This window comes from Balaenoptera musculus, chromosome 6 (assembly GCF_009873245.2).
Source record: "Balaenoptera musculus isolate JJ_BM4_2016_0621 chromosome 6, mBalMus1.pri.v3, whole genome shotgun sequence".
Lineage (NCBI taxonomy): Eukaryota > Metazoa > Chordata > Mammalia > Artiodactyla > Balaenopteridae > Balaenoptera > Balaenoptera musculus.
Window position 1 is genome coordinate 82,994,624 of NC_045790.1, and position 12,835 is coordinate 83,007,458.

The 12,835-nt window shown below is 46.3% G+C and overlaps 1 protein-coding gene across 1 annotated transcript in view; it reads right to left on the bottom strand.

Moving 5' to 3' along the window:
- Positions 1–12,835, bottom strand: part of GABBR2 (gamma-aminobutyric acid type B receptor subunit 2) — a 365,308-nt gene that overhangs the window by 214,418 nt on the left and 138,055 nt on the right. The window contains exon 3 of the mRNA XM_036854586.1: positions 7,004–7,174. Within this exon, the coding sequence (XP_036710481.1) occupies positions 7,004–7,174 (171 nt within the window). The remainder of the gene's footprint in view (positions 1–7,003; positions 7,175–12,835) is intronic.

Genomic DNA, 12,835 nt, shown 5'->3' on the forward strand with positions numbered 1-12,835 from the left:
ATAGCTCTGGGGACCCACACATGACAAGATGCGCTGCCTTGTTAGCCAAGCTCAGCCAAGGCTGAAACAAAGTCTCCTGGGACACCTTGGTAGGAGCAGGTGTGGAGGGACAGTGCTGGGCTCTGAGATTTGGGATCTGGGAAGATCATAAGACTTAAATGCAGAATCCCACAGCAAAAACTCCAGGGGACTGTGAGGAGCTCTGCTTGAGACATGGGTTGCTTGGACCAGATACCTACCTCCTTGCTCCTCTGGTGAGTGTTGGGCAGGATGGATGGGGGATACTGGCCCAGGCCCGCGGCCTCCTTCTCTCCACAAGGGGAGGTACAAACCTGGGTTCACACCCACCTATACCTGCCACCGCTTGGTGAAGCCTTGGCAAAGTGACTTAATCCTTCCTGAGTCAGTCTGTTCTTCCAAATGGAGACGGACCATGCTGGGCGACTGAATGTCATCGCCTGCACACAGTAGGTGCCCCATAAATGGCAGTAGATGATGTCATAATTACATTTTCCTACCCAGAGGTCCTGGTGCAACAGCTGCTTTATGGGGATCGCCTCGTGCTCTGGTAACCTGGCCCAGGGACTGTGCAGGAGGCCCCAGGAAGTGTCCCTGGTGAGGGCTTTGAGGTGGATGGCCAGGATCCCCCCCCGACCAGAGACCTCCAGGATCTCCTTCTGGGCCCTCACTCACCCCTGTGTTCCGGGGTCCACGCAGCCTGGGTGAAGATACATCTTATATCACAGCCCTGGTGAGCAGTGAGTGTGGCACTCACCCAGGCCCTGCATGAGCCCTGGGGCTAGCACCACAGACCCCCAGCCAAGCATCCCATCCTCTCTGAGCAGGGTCCAGGGCAGCTCCTTTCTTTTAAGAGTTGGGGTGTGTGAGGTGGGTGGGTGCTTGGCTCTGAAGACCTGCTGTGGAGTGTGAGAGAGGACACATCCACCATCTCCTCCCTGTTCTAGAGTGGAGGGTGGAGTGGAGTGGGCCACCTCTCCAAGGGCAGAGCTCTGAGCCAGACCAAGGCATTTAGCTTGCCTTTCTTCAGAAAGCTCAGCCACTGCAGCCACCCCTGGACAAGAAACCCTGGATGTGCCCCCAAATGTGTACACGCTGCCACCAGGATGGCAGAAGGACCGGAAACCGCAGGCCCTGACGGAGGGTGGTTCTCACCACGGTGGGTCTTCCCGCTCTGCAGGGATGGGTGGGCAGAGCACCTGCTAGTTGCCTGCACTTCCACCTGGGGGCATGCACATGAAGGAACAAGTGTTGCTTGAACCTCAGAGTCTGTCCCATGGAATCTCGGCCTCAGAAGCCTGAAGGTCTGCAGGGCCAATTCTTGACCTTGACCTGGAGTTTTTCCCATTGACTATCTGCACTGGACCAGGGCTTCAAGGAAAAGTCTATTGCCAGTACTACCCCCTACCCCTCATCCAGCCCCATCTGTTAAATGAACAGGCAGCCAAATAGCTTCATCCATCTCAGTGGTCCTCACACTTCAGTCCCTCCTGTACCCTCTTAGAGGCAATCTCACTGTGTACACGCACCACCTATGTGTTTGCTAGCTTAGTATTTTCCTCTAAACAGACTCATTTTTTAAATGAAGATTTCATTCTAAACAAGAACATCAATGAAGTTCAGTTTTGATGGGCTAGTAATTTTTTCCCCCTGGTATATAATAACATAAATACACAACTATTAAAATTGTACAAAAATCATATCACATATACATACCACCCTGGGAAATAATGGAGCCCTCCCCTCAGCGCTAAAAAGGCTGCACAAATAGCTACCTGGGAGAGGGCAAGATGAATATGGAGCAGTCCCTGCTGGCTGGCCCACAGGTCTCTCACAGAGCAGGAGGTAAAAGCATTAAGAAGGAGAGGACGTTTCTCGCTTGGGGGCAGACAGCCAATCACCTAAAAGCATCAGCAAGTTTTTCAAATAGAAGCTGGGGCGCAGGGTGGGGCACTAGGACCGTCAGGATTAGAATCTGATCTGTCAGGAGTCCCCTCCTGCTTCCTAATGATAGAATATCTGCAGGTATGTGGGTGGCCCAGGTGATCCTGCAGCCTAGAGGAAAGCCAAGGACAGAGGTCAGAGGTGGCTCAGTGTGCCTGGCCCTTTTCCTCTGATAAAGTGGGCCTAGGAGCACAGTGGCCTCAGCTGAAGGCTTCCCATCCTCCAATACAGGGATTCTCAAACCCCAGAGGGTCTGACTCAGGGGACCTGGAGTGGAGCCCTCAATTGCTGCGAACAAGTTCCCAGGTGTTGGTATTGCTGATGCTGCTGGTCCAGGACCATCCTGCAAGAACTGCTTTAGAGGATGGATTACCCGATCTGGTAAGAGAGGATTCTGAAGTGATGACAACTCAGAATGAACATCCCAGGGAGCAAAACACATAACTCAGACACAAACTACAGTGTGCTCATTCCCAATGCCCAACACTGACGCCACCCAGAAGAGCCACATGGCAGGACCCCGGTCACTGCTGGTTCCAGTGGCCAGCCCAGAACTTTCCACTGAGATCTCTAGAAGAATCCTCCAACAACAAACAATGTCACATCCAAAATAAGACTCAGTTAATAGATGACAGAATGACCTGAGCTGAGTTCCATGGGAATGTGACTTCCCAACTTTGCCAGTGCCTCCCTTCTTCCCCATGGCCCCAGCGACTCATGACAGGGACTGAGACTTCTCTGCACCCCTCTCACCCCCATCTACCATCCTAGCTGCAGTCAGACTATGGGCCACAGAAAGGAAATCACTGTATTCACCCCTAAGAATCTGGCCTAATGGATAGAGATTGATTTACTGACATCCTTAGTGAACCCAGACGTGCCAGGCAGCATTCAGGGTGAGGGGACAGAAAGGCTCTTGTCCACTGGGGCCTTCCAGTCCAGTGGCAGCAGGTGACCGATGAGGAAGCAGATGGGGTGTTTCTCTGCCCTGTACAAGGAGCTGGTACAGAGTGAAGCCCGAGGGGAGAGAAGCACAGAGGCGACACACCTGTCCCAGCCTGGGGAGGAAGGTGGAGGCAGGTGTGGGGGAGGACGCCTCACAGAGAGGAGCCAGCACGGAGAAGAGGCTGGACCAAAGGGGGAAGTGCCTGAGATGAGACAGAGAAGGAGGCCTCAGGGGATGTGAAGGGTCTCTGCGGCCACCCAAGGAGCTCATCCCTGCTCAGAGCAGCAGGGAAGGGCTGACGATTCTACTAAGTTTGACTCCTTGATTAGAAGCAAGCACAGGGTCCCCTGCCCTCATCTTTGGGCATGTCCCCCAAGCTGTATAAGTGGCAACTTGAGAGGAGGTGACCAGAAACCGCTTTGGTGGGGCAGATGGCAACCTGGCAAGCAGAGAAGGCGTCAAAGAGCTGCGGAGGGCCGAAGGGGTAGGCGCTTCGAAGAGGAAGCTCTGCAGATGGTGCCCTTTTGGTCTTGTACAGATCAAAGGCTTCGGTGGGTCCCAACTCTTGAGGGAGACTCTGGTGTGGAAAGGTCAGCCCCAGAAGCGCCGAGATCACTGAGGACCAGTGACTGGGCAGGGAGTGTCTGAGCCGGCTTGGAAGGAGGGGAGGAAAGGGGAGCCGTGCTCGTGGCAGGCACTACACCCCGCCACACAGCCGGGCTCCTGAATGGCAGCCAGCCATGCGTTAAGGAACCAGACTCTAGATGACAATAAAAATAACAGCCACCCCTTGCATGGTGCTTATTATGAGTCAGGCACTCCTCTTAGCACTTTAACTTTCTGAACATATATAATCCTCACAACCACCCTTAGAGTTAACCATTATTATCCCCATTTTTAAGAGGAAGAAACTGAGGTACAAAGAAGCTCAGTAATTCTCATGGTCACGCCTCTGGGAGTCGCAGGATCAGGGTCAATGACCAGATCTCCCTAAACACTCACCACAGATTCCTTGAGCTAGGAGAGATCTTAGAGGTCAACTGACCCAACTCCCTTATCTTACAGAAGGGGAAACTTAGGCCTAGAGAGACTGAGTGATTTGTCCAACAGTACTTAGCTGGTTAGTTGCATCATGGAATCAGGAACCCAAAGAATAACTCAGTGAAGATGGTTTAGTAGAGCATAGAACCTGGAGCTGGGAGAAGAGGCTCAAATAGCCCTCTTGCTGTCTCTGTTGGTCCTCCCAGGCACCCCTACTCACTGCCTTCATCTCCACCTCATCCTTGCCTCCATCCTGTGCCTGCACTGCCCATGTGGATGCCACAGCACCCTGGCCTCTCACTCCCCTCGTCCCCTCCAACTTCAGGATTGCTTTCATTTGACATTCCTTCCAGTGTACCAGTCCGGAACAGAAGTGCTTGATGCTGCGGATCGACCAGTTTCATAAAAGGAATCCAGTTTCCTTTGCACTCACAAAAAGCTGTTAGCCCCTGGCAAGTTTCCAGGGCCTGCACTCCAGCGATGCAGCCCAGACATCGGGAGAGGGATGCCAAAGCCCTTGGGCACAGAGAGGAGTCAGCTGGGCTGAGAGATTTAAATTGAGAGGGGTTCTTGCCAGCAATACTACCAAGCAACATCCTGTCCTTAGAAAAGAGGTTTCCCGCTGAGATGCCCTGAAACCCAGCTGAGGGCTCTAACATAGCTGTGCAGGGACACAGATGTGGTACCAAACTGCCAACACCTGACCCCAGTGAGGACAGAGTAATGGCGAAAACACTGACCAATAGTCTGTCAGACTTCCAGCCTGGGCTGGGCTCTTTACCAGCAAGTGCCCTGGGGCAAGAAGGCACCCACCCTCCATGACCTCAGTTTCCTCATCTGTAAAATGGGAACCATAACCCCTCCCTACAGGGCAACCAGCTGTGAGAGTGTTGGGAAATCTATAAAGCACTCAACCAAATTGGGGCTGATCATTTATCCTCTTTACACCAAAGATTTGGGGTTTTTCAAACCTCCAAGGCTACACACAGGTAGCTCCCATGTGACTGCAGGAAGTTATAGATGGAAAGAAGGAGCAATGGGAGGTCTGGACTAGGCATCCAGACTCCAGGATTCAGTCCTAACTTCTCTGCCAACAATCTTTCATGGCTTCGGAGGTGCTTTGAAACCCTGAACTTTGTTCCTTCTCCTCTCTGGGCCTCAGTCTCCCCTTCTATACAATGAGGAGGTTGGGGGAGCTGTCTCTAAGGGCCCCTCAGGCTCTGTCAGACAAAGACTCCCCTGGAAAAAAAGCAGGTCCCTCCAAATCTCGGCAGAGTCTCATGTTAATGGGACCACAGGACTGGCCCTCCCCACCCTCCCCGTTGAATTGTTTCACACTCATTTCAGAACATTTGTGGCTGCTGTATAAAGGGCAGGCTTCCAGCAAAAGCCTCTTCAGTGTTTGGCAGTGAATCACTCCCACTGGAGGTGAAGTTCCCCTTGTGCCTCTCCCTAGGGACTGGGAAACAGAGGTGGGAAGATCAGGACCATCTTGTCAGGGAAAAGCTGGCCTTGTTTGGATGACTGCAGATGGTGGGGCCAAACACGTCTGCTTTTCAAGCACCTCTGAAAACATCCCTCTCTGTGCATAAACTATAGTTTACAAAGCTCTTTAAATTCATGACTCATCTGATTTTGGCAACAACTCTGCAGGAATAGGCATGGGAAGGGTTACTGTCCCCATCTTACAGGGGAGGAAACCACAGCTCAGAGAAGTGAGGTGACTTCTCCAAGGTAGCACAGCCAAAGCATGGAGTGGCCTCTCCTTCCCAAAGGAGAAACGGGGCAGAGCTTCAGAAAGGTAAGTGCAGAGCTGGAGTGGAAACCAGGTCTGTGATCCCCAGCCCTGCTATGCTCTCCCCGCCCATCCCCCACCCCACACTGGCAGAAGGGGCGTGTCCTCCCTGACTCCTCTCACTGAGGTCTGCCTGGACACCCGCCTCATACGTTTCCCCCCAAATCAGCTCACAGTTGTTTTTTTTCTCTTGGGCTGCTAAGCACACCTGGAATGTCTTACCTTGTTGGGAGGCTCCATGTATCAAGAGCACACATAGGAGAAGATAGGAAAGTAGGAACTATAAAGAGACTAGGAAGAAAAACAAGAAACCATTCTGCACTCAGCTGAGTGGAGAAAACTTCTTAAAGATTTGCGAATAGTAAAGATATGTGGAAATGGGAAGTTTCAAATGTCGTTGGAGGGACTAGAAATTGGAACAGCCTTTCTGGAGGTCAGTTTGTCTCAACATTTTAAAGGACCCAATAATTCCACTTCTAGAAATCTATTATGAAGATGCACACCTAGGTGGGAAGGTGTTGGCTGTGATATTAAAAAGCTGTAAACATTCAATAAATTACCATCTATCCATGGGACACAACACCGTGGCCCATTAATAAGAACGAAGTCAATCAAGATCTCTAAGGTCTGTTGTAAAGTGAAAAATGCAAACTATCTAGTATGAGGACATTTGGGTTTAAATATATTGAAAAAGGTCTGGGCAGATGAACACTACACAGAAAGCAGGACTTCACTTGGAAGAGAAAGTGGATTTAGAGGGATTGGGTGAAGCAGCCCTTTTCTTTTTTTACTATATATAATGTGGCTTTTTTGTTGCTGTTATTGTTGCAACAATAAACCCCAGAACACCAAGTACTGATGTATACGTGTAAGTCATTAAAGCAAACAAACAAAGCCAGAAAAACCACCCAATCCACAGTGACTTTGGAAACTTCATTCCAAGCCAGCTCCTCCCCAAACCCTCCTCACAGGAGAAAGGCTCTTGGCGGCACCTCGTGATTTTAGACGGCCACTATAGGTCAGCAGCAAGGACAACACACTACAGGGGCAGTGAGGGAACAGACCACGCGATTTAGCCAAACGGCACACGGAAAAGAAGGTTCCACTCCTGAGCTGTGCAGGTTGGAGGCCTTCACCTGTCCCGTGCACAATCGAATTCCTCAACAGCTTAAAGGCCCCGTGTCAGAGCCCATCCCTGATTGAGCCGTCTTGCCCCTTGCCCAGAGGTGGGTGAGATCGTGCCTCTCGGCAGAGCGTACCTCGGAGAAGCGCTGCACGTCCTGGGTCAGTGTGCCCACTCGCTTCCACTGGTAGTGCTTCAGCAACTTCAGGATGGCTGGATTCACTGCGTTATCTGATGGGACCGTCCGAAAGAAGTAGGGGTATTTTTTCTTATCTGCTAGAACAGGCGTGGTGGCAGCAAAAGAGAGCTGAAAACACAAAAGAGACAGCACTTTTACTGGGGGGACCTCAGAGCTGTGGGCCCAGGATCTTTCCTAAGGGAACAGAGGTCTTTAGTTCTCACTCGAGGTACAAACACACAGGCAAAATATTTTTAAACCTTCTTAGTGCAAAAGTAACAAGTTATAATTGAAGGGAAGGTTTTTAAAAATGCAAAATAAGGAGAAAGAACCATCATTAATGTTGTAGTCTAGCTCCTTCTGACCCTTCTTCCATGCACGGCAATGTTTTAAAAAAAGATTCTTGGGGCTTCCCTGGTGGCACAGTGGTTGAGAGTCCACCTGCCAAGGCAGGGGACGCGGGTTCAAGCCCTGGTCCGGGAGGATCCCACATGCCGCGGAGCAACTAAGCCCGTGCGCCACAACTACTGAGCCTGTGCTCTAGAGCCTGTGAGCCACAACTACTGAGCCCACGTGCTGTAGCTGCTGAGGCCCGCGCACCTAGAGCCCGTGTGTGCTCCGCAATGAGAGGCCCGCACACTGCGGCGAAGAGTGGCCCCCGCTCGCCGCAACTAGAGAAAGCCCATGCGCAGCAGCAAAGACCCAACACAGCCAAAAAAATAAAAAAAATAAATAAAATAAATAAATTAAAAAAAAAGATTCTTGAGATCATTCTACATACACATTTGAACTGTTTATTCCCTCACTTAACATTATCCTACAAGCATTTAACCCTCCTGTTAAAACTTCTTGTAAACATTTTAACATGTAAACTTTTTAATAGCAGCATAATATTCTAGCATATGAACATAGCATAATTCACTGAATCATGTTTAATTTGGGGGCATTTAGACTGTTTCTAATTTGTCATTATTGTCATATTATTCTACAAGCGTCTTTGTGCTTGGCACTTTTCCCCTATATTTCAGGCTATTTCTGTAGGATAGAGTCTAGGATGTGAAATTTCCCAGATAAAGGATGTGAGCTTTTAAAGACTTGATATTTATTTCCAAAAAGGATTGCATCAATTTACACACCCACTAGACAGTTATAATTAGAGGGCCAATCTCACCACACTCTTATCAACGGACAGAAATAAAACATCTTTCTATCTAATTTATTAATGATTTATCACTGCAGAACTGGAATCATATTGCATTCATTGGTTATACATAAGGTTGAACATTTTTCCATGTGGCCGATAACTAGTTGTATGTCCTATTTTAGGAATTGCTTTTTTATGTCTCTTATTTATTTTTTGAGTGGTATTCTAATGCTTTTCTTATTGAATTTAATGAAGACTATTATACGTACAGCATTCAAACTCAGGCTATTACAGTTGCTGCAAATATCCCAGTTTGTTTGCTTTTACATTTTGTGTATGTATATTTTAATTTATACTCAGTAGTCAAATCTGTCCATCTTTCCCTTTATTAGTCCTTCTTTTTTTAAGTGCCAGTCAGTTGCTAAATTGAATTTTAATTATCTGTCCTACAGGGCACAGCTTAAATGTCACCTCTTCTATAACATTTCCTCTGATCTCTGCTTTCTCTTTCCCTCAGCCTCATCCACAGAAGGCGGTTATCAAATTTTTTGATCTTTGCAGTGTGATGGTAGAAAAATGGCATCTTCTTGTAGTTCTGATTTGCATTTACCTTATTATGAGTGAGGTTGAGTATCTCTCTTATGTTTAAGAGCAATTTGCAGTTTCTTTCTGGAAAGTGTTCACATCCTTTGCTTGTTCTCCAATTGTACTCTGAGTCTTTTTCTTATCGATTAGTAGTAATCACTTATTGATTAGTGATCTTTTATAGTAGGGAGATTAACCCTTTGTGATATAAGTTGCTAATTCTCCCCCAGTTTGTACTTTTTCTTTTGCTGTTTCTCATGGTGTCTTTTGCCATACAGAAGTATTTTTTTTAATGTGGCTGAATTATTAATTTTTTTTTCTTTCTGTCTTTGGGTTTTATGCCATATTTAGAAAGGCCTTTCCCACTCTGAGATTATAAAAGAATTCCTCCATGGTTCCTTCTAGTCTGTCTATCATCCTCCCCTGTCTGTCCTCACGGGTTTGTCGCCTGGTGTGAGAGGATGGAGGAGACCCAGTACCCGCATGTGATGAGCGCCTTCCAGCACAGGTTCAAGAACAGGCTGACTTGGTTGGCCGTTAGGCTTTATAAGATCCTGTGGTCCCTGACAAATCGTTTTGTTTTTCATGTGTCTAGCAAGTATTTAATAAACTCTTGTATAGTAATTTTTTTGTTGTTGGGTACTGATAGCTCCAGAATTTTGTGACCACTGTTGTGGTTATGTCTGTGCATCACTAGTTAATGTTACTTTATCTAACCTTATTCAGTATGCTTCATTCACCAAACTTTGTGCTCAAAATACATAAATACAATTTTATTTTATTTTATTTTTGGCCGCACTGCACGGCTTGCGGGATCTTAGTTCCCTGACCAGGGATTGAACCCATGCCCTCAGTAGTGAAAGTTCTGAGTCCTTACCACTGGACCGCCAGGGAATTCCCAATACTATTTTTAAAAAATAGTATTTCCTTCCTTCTCTTGTTTCGTTTAAATCTTTGATCCAGAGAGGGCAAGGCTGAGCAAGATCACTCTTTGATGCCACCGGCCTTCCTTCCCCACCCTTGCTGTCTCAGCAGCTCTAGATCCAATACATCTCAGAGTCCAACTTTAACATCCAGGGAAGTAACATCCTGGCACCCTCAGGCCCCAGCTGAAGTTGCTTTACTGCTCCTCCTGTCACCTGAGGAAGCACTTCTTTTCCCCCCAGGACTTTAGCAGAGCAGGGCAGTGGAGATCTTGTCCCTTTCCCTGATCTGTCTCAGACGGTAGATGGCCACTACCTAGGATCCCTGGATCTCCTGCATCCACTCAGCAGTCTCAGCTGGTCCTGTTTGTTGGAGCTGAACACACAACAACCCATCAGCTGTCACCTGGAGCTAGAGAGCACCTATAGGAACCAATTTCTAAGATCCCCACAGAGACAGGACATCATCCCAAGACTGGTAAAGGTCAAGGATAGATCAACTGTTAAAAAAAAAATTCTGGGTAGAATAAGGCCCAATGAGAGAGGAAAATCCCAGCTGGATATATAGAGGACACTCAAATCCAGAGCTGTCCAGCAAGGGAAGGCCTGCTGTTGGAAGTAGCGAGATCCCTGTGTCTGGAGGTGCGCAAACGGAGGCTATGGCCTAGAAAGAACGCAGAGGGGCTGCAAAGTGTCTGAGAACTCCTTAAAAACTGTATGAAAAAGCTTGTGTGGGCATGTATGTGCATACAGACACACACATTTTTCTGAAAAGAGGATCCATGGCTTCCATCAGATTCACAAAGAGAATCCTAGAACCAAACAAGGTCAGCACCCCTGCCCCTTCAGGTGATACTTAGGTCACACAGCGAGTGTAAGAAATAGAAGCTTTCTATAGTCTGCTCAAACCTAGTGTCTTATTCTTCTCTCAAGATTAAAATAACACTTCCAGCTTCCTATGGTCAGTGTAAGAAGGAGCCATTAGAAAAATCAGGCAGCAACTATTTCAGGACCTGGGATTGGTATATGTGCAATTGCATCCCCCAAAATGCTTATCTGATACAATTTGGAAAATTTTGGTTTTCTGATGTGATTTCTGAATCACACTCTGGTTGATACTTTGCTGTTATTGTCCCATTAGTTCCAGGTCCACAATTAATTGTTGCTTGAACAACCTCATATGTTTGCCCTATAGGTAATTAGAGTGGTTACTGTTCAGTGAATAAATGGCCCATTGTGTTTACAATGGGTTTGGAGTACAATATATGCCCCGGGTCTAAATCATGTTGGGTGCAAAATATTAACTGGCACTGACATTTTCCGCACCATTTGAGATAATGCACACTTTGATTAGATTGCTTTGCATCACTGTTCCTCTAGCTTTAGCCTCCTAAACCTTTCTTCCACTGGGCAAAGACTGCAGGTGCCAGGTAGCACTGCTGAACTCCAGAACTGGAGAAACCTGAGAAATCATCTAGCTCTGGAGTTCTCTACTCTGGCTACACGTTGGAATCACATGCGGATATTTTAAAAAATATTGATGACTTGGTCTCACTCCAAACCAAGTGAATCAGAATCTCTGGGCATAGAGCCCAGGCATCAGTATAATTTAAAAACTTCCCAAGGTGATTACAATGCCCAGTGAAGGTTGAGAACCACTGATACAGCTCAACAGCCCTAGCTTTGAATATGCAGACCAAGGCCCAGAAATGGAAAGCTATTGAGATACCCAGCAAAGTCAATAAGAGGTAAAAGCAGAATTCAAATCCAGGCCTAAAGGACTCTAAGACCAATGCTCTCTCTCCCTCTGATGGCTGTCCCCTGCATCCTATGAGCTTGCCAGGCCTTCCTCCCCCAGCACAGTCACCCAGCATCTGCAACAACAGCCCTGTTGGCATCAGCGCCCTAACTCGAAGACCCAATCTTTCTGGGCTCTCCTGCCTTATTTCATACAACCAAGTTCATTTCTAAGCAGACTGTGATTGAGGCTTCAAGTTAATCCCTAACCAAGGATTATTTATTTCAGAGAGTACTTTTTATTTTACAGTTTTGTTATCATTTCTAGTTTTATTGCATTGTTTGGAGAATTTGGTGTGTACAGTGTCTGCTTTCGGAATTTATTGAGGTTTTTTTTTGGTGGTCTATTATACAATCAATTTTTGTGAAAGTCCCATGTTGGCCAGAAAAACAGATGCAGTCTCTAGTTGTAAGCTATAAAATTCTTTATCAGACTTCTGACGTATAAGAGATATAATCCAGCTAACCAATTACATTATTAACACATGCTTTGTATTTTTGCTTACTTGACCTATCAAAGACTGAGAGGTATGTTAAGTTTTTCTCTACTGTCTCTGACAATTTCTCCATGTTATTCAAATGTTTTGCTTTATATGCTTTGATTTTATGTTGTTTTGAGGATAAGTGTTCATTACACCTTTATTTTTCAGCAATGTATACACTTCCCTGGTGCAAACAGCAGATACTTAATAGATAATTACTGAATGAACTGAGAATTAAAATATTTATCGAGGTAAAATAACCCTGTTTGTCATTTTATTGCTGTTTGTTTCATATAATATCTTGCTCAATATTAATATTGAATTAGTATCTCATTTGATATTAACATTGAAACCTTTATTTTTTGCTTGCATTTGCCTGCCATAGCTGATTCTCCTTTTATTTGTATTCCATTAAGATTGTTTTTAAGCATATTTCTTGAAATGAGTACATGAATGGATTTTAAAATATATGCTTATTGCTGCAATAAATACTTGGTTTTGCTTTCATCATCTTGTTGGCAGTCTTATTCTTTTTTTTTTTAATGTTTCCTTTTGTTCCCTTTGGTATTCAGACTTCTCCATTCTGAATATATTAATCTTGCTTCTTGTCTTAACCTGCTAGAACATCTTTTCATATTGTGAAGGAGGGTAAAGGGTTGAAAATTTGCTTAGGATGACCCTCTCCTGCTTTGACACATGGTAGAATTTATCTGGATATAAAATTCTTGGGCTACCATTTTTTCCCTTTGAAACTACAAAGCGATGCAGAGGAGAAATCCAGGGATATTTTGATTCTTGTTCATTTGTAGGTATCTGATTTTCTCTGGATGCCTGAAGGATTTTTTTTCTTTATTCTTAG